General features: G+C 41.1%; 1 protein-coding gene across 1 annotated transcript; it reads left to right on the top strand.

Annotated features, from left to right (window-relative positions):
* The first annotated feature begins 318 nt into the window (after positions 1–318).
* On the top strand, positions 319–4992 carry LOC121576937 (cytochrome P450 2F2). Its single transcript, XM_041890542.2, has 9 exons — positions 319–641; positions 1452–1614; positions 1805–1957; positions 2109–2269; positions 3208–3381; positions 3521–3659; positions 3828–4015; positions 4222–4363; positions 4451–4992. Exons 1-9 carry the CDS (start codon positions 477–479, stop codon positions 4633–4635), a joined length of 1470 nt encoding a protein of 489 aa, XP_041746476.2. The 5' UTR covers positions 319–476; the 3' UTR covers positions 4636–4992.
* The last annotated feature ends 808 nt before the right edge of the window (positions 4993–5800 follow it).

Raw genomic sequence — 5800 nt, 5'->3', positions numbered from 1 at the left:
CAAACTGTTGGCTAGAGCGCACATGCCAAGACCAGAGTAGGCACATTTGCTATTCAACACAACAGTTTTTGTGACAACTATCGGTAGAGTTGAAAATGTGATGGAAACAGATTGAACTTTAGATTTTATTCGGTACATGAAAACTTAAGCGAAAAAGTAAATGTTGTGTGCACCACGTCATCACGCACTGATTTTTATCTGCAACAAATCCATTGGGTGGAAACACCACTGGTGGGAAAATGTGCATATTTTAAAATATTTGCATGAAAATCTGTCGACAATTGGATGGAAACCTAGTTAGTGTCAATGACTGTGTGAGAAATAGAGAAGTCTATACAACAAAACTTGTTTTTGGTGCAAATGCATGTGTATACTTCGGACGCCGACGCGCATGCGTGTACGCGCATGTCTATATAGCTTTGGAGAAGAGTAGAGCAAAGTGCGGTCACTGCAGTAGTTGGAACTGAACAACAAGTATGTTGGGCTCGTTCGTTCTGCTGTGGATATGTATCTGTCTCCTCTTATTCTTCTTCCTGAAGTTTAATAGACCCCAAAACTTTCCTCCTGGTCCACAACCCATTCCAATATTTGGGAATCTGCTGCATCTGAGCTTGGGGAATCCTATGAAAGACCTGGAGAAGGTAAGCCTTGTATAAAACTCTATTATGCTATTTTAGCTCTCATGAAGAATCAATAAGCATTACTTGGATGTTTCAGATGAAATCCATAATTCCTTTTTGCAATATGAATATATCATCTATCAAATAGTTTTATCAAAGCAACCTTTGCACATAGGTCTATAATTGCGTAATAAGTGGGGCTGTGTATACAGTTTATGTTGTCTGTAATCTCAAGGCCATACATTGCTGATTGGATCAGTTTTACTCAATTCAACAATTCCATTAGGAAAATAGCCTTTAAAGGTGCACTATGCAACTGCAACACTATGCACCTTCAATATACTTAAAGTGTTGGTTCACAATTTTTTAAAACCAAATCAACATTTTTGATGTAAATGGCATGTTATAGAAGGGTCCAGATACATTTTTTTCAGCAGGGGAACTATCCACACCCAAAATAGACTAACTCATTGCTCGTTCTGCAGTATGGGGGCTATGGAAAACATTAACAAAGGCTCCAAAATCACCCAAATACGTCCTTTTAGAAACGACAAAGCTCTCAGTATAGTGAAGCAGCTGAGTCGCACAAATGGAATATAACGTTGTGGATAAAGTTCGGAATTACGCAATTCACAGTTAATGTTTTCCCATAGCTCCCATACTGCAGAACGAGCAATGACGAAGGTCTATTTCAGGTGGGGATAGTTTCTCAAAACCAAATGAAATTACTAAAAACGTGTCTGGACCCTTCTATAACATGCCATTTACATCAAAAATAAAGATTTGGTTTAAAAATAGTGAGCCAATCCTTTAATATGTTCATTTCCGTAGTTGGCAAAGCGCTATGGGAATGTTTTCAGTCTTTATATTGGTGGAAGGCCAGCTGTGATTCTCAATGGGCTTGAAGCTATGAAGGAGGCCCTGGTTACCAGGGCTGCAGATTTTGCAGGAAGACCCCAAGACCTTATGGTCAACCACATCACAGAAGGAAAAGGTAATAGTATCCAAATATACAGTACAGGACATTATTGATATCAACAAGAAAACACTTCAATCTATTACTGTGAAGAGCTCTGTTCTGAAACAACCTTTTCTTTATATTCCTGTTTTTTCCACTTAAGAACGTAACTATCATTTGATTGATATGTCAATAAATACTGACCAATTGTAATAAACTATCCCAGGTGTCATTCTTATGGACTATGGCTCCAGCTGGAAAGAGCATCGTCGCTTCGCCCTGATGACCCTGAAAAACTTTGGTCTGGGGAAGCAGTCCATGGAGGAGAGGATTCTGGGGGAGATATCGCACATCATTGCACCCTTGGCGAAAAGCGTTGGTACGAAAGTGGAACATAGAAAATTGTGTTTTGTTTTGTAGGAACGTAACATAGCCATTTAACAGATGTCCTTATACAGATGACCCTCTTGCTCAACGTTAAAGAGAACAAAGAAATCTCTTATCAAAGTAATATTGTTATTTTTCCACAGGAAAATCCATGAACCCTCAGGTTCTCTTCCACAATGCTGCATCCAATATCATCTGCCTTGTCCTCTTTGGGTCACGTTATGACTATAACGATGAGTTTCTTAAGACCTTCGTGAAGCTCTACACTGAGATTGCAAAGATCACCAATGGACCCTGGGCTATGGTATTATACATAATTACAGCTTTTTGGTAACTGTATACTTACATAAAACACCATAGAACAATGTTAATTACATTGCTTCCTGTAAATCACACCTTTTGGTTTGAAAGCAGATATGGATGGTAGATCATTAGGCAGGTTTCCATTGACCCAGATTTATTCTAAAAAAGCAATGTGGCACATAAAATCATTGTGGCGTGTAATGGAAACGGCAGATATGAGACATTTTCTAAAGATCGACAACATTTTTACCATTCGACAGGTGGATTTTTATTTTGTCTAACTTTATATATTGCGACAAATGATGATGGAAATTGTGTTTTTATAATAAAACTAAAGCTCCACTTCACATTTAATTCTAAATGCCTACGTCTTGCAAAATCAATTTTTTCAAATATACAAATAATGTTTCTTTGCAGGACAAGAATTGTCCTGACTTTCAAAAATGCCTGAATTGCTTCGCCTTGCTTTTCTGGTTAGCTGGCAAGATTCACCATCCAATTATTTCAGATCTACAGGAGTGCAAGTTTCACCATGGCACGGACCATGGCGATACGTTGGCACATGATAATTATTATCCATGCTGGCTTTCGTGGGCTAACTGAGACATGAAATAGAAAGGTGGGAGGTCTTACAGGCTGTTGGCAAGTTATTAATGCGCAATTTGCCTAAATGGGTAATGGAAACTTCAACCACTACATTTTTATTAGACACTGTATATATATTTTTTTGGTGTTGGTGTGACGTCATTACGTCCAGCTGTTTTCATCAACACAAGATAGTTAAATGGAAACGCACCCTAGCAGGCAATTGTCACATCTATTTATTGTTATGCGAACTTTCCAAATCTCGACAAAAAAATCACTGGACAAGTTAATGGAAGCATAACGAATGGTTGGTTCAATAGTAGTTCTGACTCATTACTTGGTCTTTCTCCACAGCTTTATGACACAGTGCCCATGCTCCGACACCTTCCCTTGCCATTCCAGAAGGCCTTTCAAAATGTAATTTGTTGCAAACAGATGTCTCTTGGACTAGTCACTCAGCATAAGGAAACCAGGATTCCTGGGGAGCCAAGGGACTTCATTGACTGCTACCTGGATGAACTAGAAAAAGTGTGTTCATTTTATTTATGGGAGTTTAAGTGTTTAGATGAGAGGGTTAGACCACATCATCTATCATTATGACTAGTTAGTACAGTGCCTTCAAAATCATCACAGTTTTAGTCTGACACTGCTGTACTCTCCCCACTAGAGAGGAGATGATGGATCTTCTTTTTCAGAGGCCCAACTCATAATGTACATCCTGGACTTGCACTTTGCTGGAACAGACACCACCTCCAACACACTGCTCACTGCTTTTCTATACCTCATGACCCACCCAGAGATTCAGGGTCTGTTTGCTTTATTTTCTAATGCTGACATTGAAAAAGTATCTTTCTACTACTACAGTTGTAGCAGTTGTAGATTATTCCTCAAGAAAAAAGGTGTCAGGCAATGTTGATAAGCCCTTTTGACTTCAGCCCTTTTTTGCCAACATCCCTTCCCTTTGGTCTTCTCAGAGAGATGTCAGCAGGAAATTGACACAGTTCTGGAGGGGAAAGAACACGCATCTTTTGAGGACAGACACAGGATGCCTTACACTCAGGCAGTTACCCACGAGAGTCAGCGCATCGCCAGTACTGTCCCCCTCAGTGTGTTTCATAGCACCACCAGACACACTGAGGTGATGGGCTACAGTATCCCAAAGGTGAGAAGCAGCAATACATCTAAAATGTCTTGTCTTCTCATTTCAAAATCTCTAACATAATGTTCCTTATTTCTTCTCCACTTTGATATGTCTCATATTCTCTCTCTCTCTCTCTCTCTCTCTCTCTCTCTCTCTCTCTCTCTCTCTCTCTCTCTCTCTCTCTCTCTCTCTCTCTCTCTCTCTCTTTCTCTGTTTCTTACTTGCAGGGAACTTTGATCATTCCAAACCTCACCTCTGTGCTGTCTGAAGAGGGTCAGTGGAAGTACCCCCATGAGTTCAACCCCTTAAACTTCCTGAACGAGCAGGGCGAGTTTAAGAAGCCTGAGGCCTTTATGCCGTTCTCTGCAGGTGAGGGATAGAGCAACTCAAAGTGCATCACTGCTGTTGTTGACATCATAATACATAAAGGGCTCATACAGTTTGTTGTTGTTGCAGGGCCTAGAATGTGTCTTGGAGAAGGACTCGCTCGCATGGAGCTCTTCCTGATCATGGTAACTCTGCTGCGACACTTCAAGTTTGTCTGGCCTGAGGATGCAGGGGAACCTGACTACACCCCTGTGTTTGGTGTAACCCTGTCCCCCAAACCCTACAGACTGGGTGTAAGACTGAGAGGGAACTAGTTAGGGGGAAGATATTCTAGACAGAGATCAAATAGGATTGGTGTAATATTGTAATATAATATAATATTCAACTATCTATATGTATTTGTGCTTAACACATTTTTGTTTTTAATTTGTCACAATTTGCTTATGTGAATATGTAATATAGGACTCATTACACACACCCTTGATGGGGAAAACTCACTAGTGAACGCTACAGGGATATCTGATGTTATAGGCATTCAGTACCAGTTTTACTGGATAGTACTTTCAAAACTTATTGTGGGAATCTGTGGCTTGATGAATTCTAAATAAAAAATGTAATGTGAGATATTGTACTGCAATGTACTTTATCTATACAGCACCTTTCACACACTATTGGTGGTTTGTTGTGACCAAGTGTTGGCGCTAAACTGTGTGTTTTTGGATGCTAGCATGCTAGTTAGCTATGGTGTCATAGTTAGCTAGCTGAATAAAGTGGGTTGAGTCTATTCCTTTAAACATTGAACCGCTGTGGTTCACAACAATTCTGATTTCTAAAGGTGGAAGTTGGTAGAGTTTTTGTTCGGGTGGTTCAGTGAAACAATTATAGTTGTTAGAAGTAGAAGTTTTTGGTGAGGGAGGCCCTGCTCTCTACTGTCCCAGATGTTTAGTTCATTTCATTCCGATCTCCTCTGCATTATTGTAGCCATTTGCTACAGCCTGTCAACTATGCCTCTGCCTATCCCTGTTCTCTCCTCTCTGCACAGGCTACACAAACGCCCCACACCGCGTGGCTGCTGCCTCTCTAACCTGGTGGTCCCTGCACGCACCCCACACCTGGAGTTCCAGGTCTCAGGCAGCCTCTGGAACTGCCGTTCTGCTGCCAACAAAGCTGACTTCATCCCAGCCTATGCTAATCTCCAGTCCCTCGACTTCCTGGCGCTGACGGAAACATGGATTACCACTGAAAACACTGCTACTCCTACTGCTCTCTCCTCGTCTGACCATGTGTTCTCGCATACCCCGAGAGCATCTGGTCAGAGGGGTGGTGGCACAGGAATCCTCATCTCTCCCAAGTGGACATTCTCAATTTTTCCCCTAACCCATCTGTCTATCTCCTCATTTGAATTCCATGCTGTCACAGTCACTAGCCCATTTAAGCTTAATATCCTTGTCATCTATCGCCCTCCAGGTTCCCTTGGAG

The sequence above is a fragment of the Coregonus clupeaformis genome, chromosome 11 (assembly GCF_020615455.1).
Source record: "Coregonus clupeaformis isolate EN_2021a chromosome 11, ASM2061545v1, whole genome shotgun sequence".
NCBI classification, from domain to species: Eukaryota; Metazoa; Chordata; class Actinopteri; order Salmoniformes; family Salmonidae; genus Coregonus; species Coregonus clupeaformis.
Note: the sequence above shows the minus strand (reverse complement) of the source record. Positions and strands in the feature narration are given on the sequence as shown.

Excerpts from the sequence above, each read along its gene's own strand:
- LOC121576937 (XM_041890542.2), top strand. The coding sequence starts at position 477 with ATGTTGGGCTCGTTCGTTCTGCTGTGGATATGTATCTGTCTCCTCTTA. Across the intron at positions 642-1,451 it reads CTATGAAAGACCTGGAGAAG|TTGGCAAAGCGCTATGGGAA; the intron begins GTAAGCCTTGTA and ends TCATTTCCGTAG. Across the intron at positions 1,615-1,804 it reads CCACATCACAGAAGGAAAAG|GTGTCATTCTTATGGACTAT; the intron begins GTAATAGTATCC and ends AAACTATCCCAG.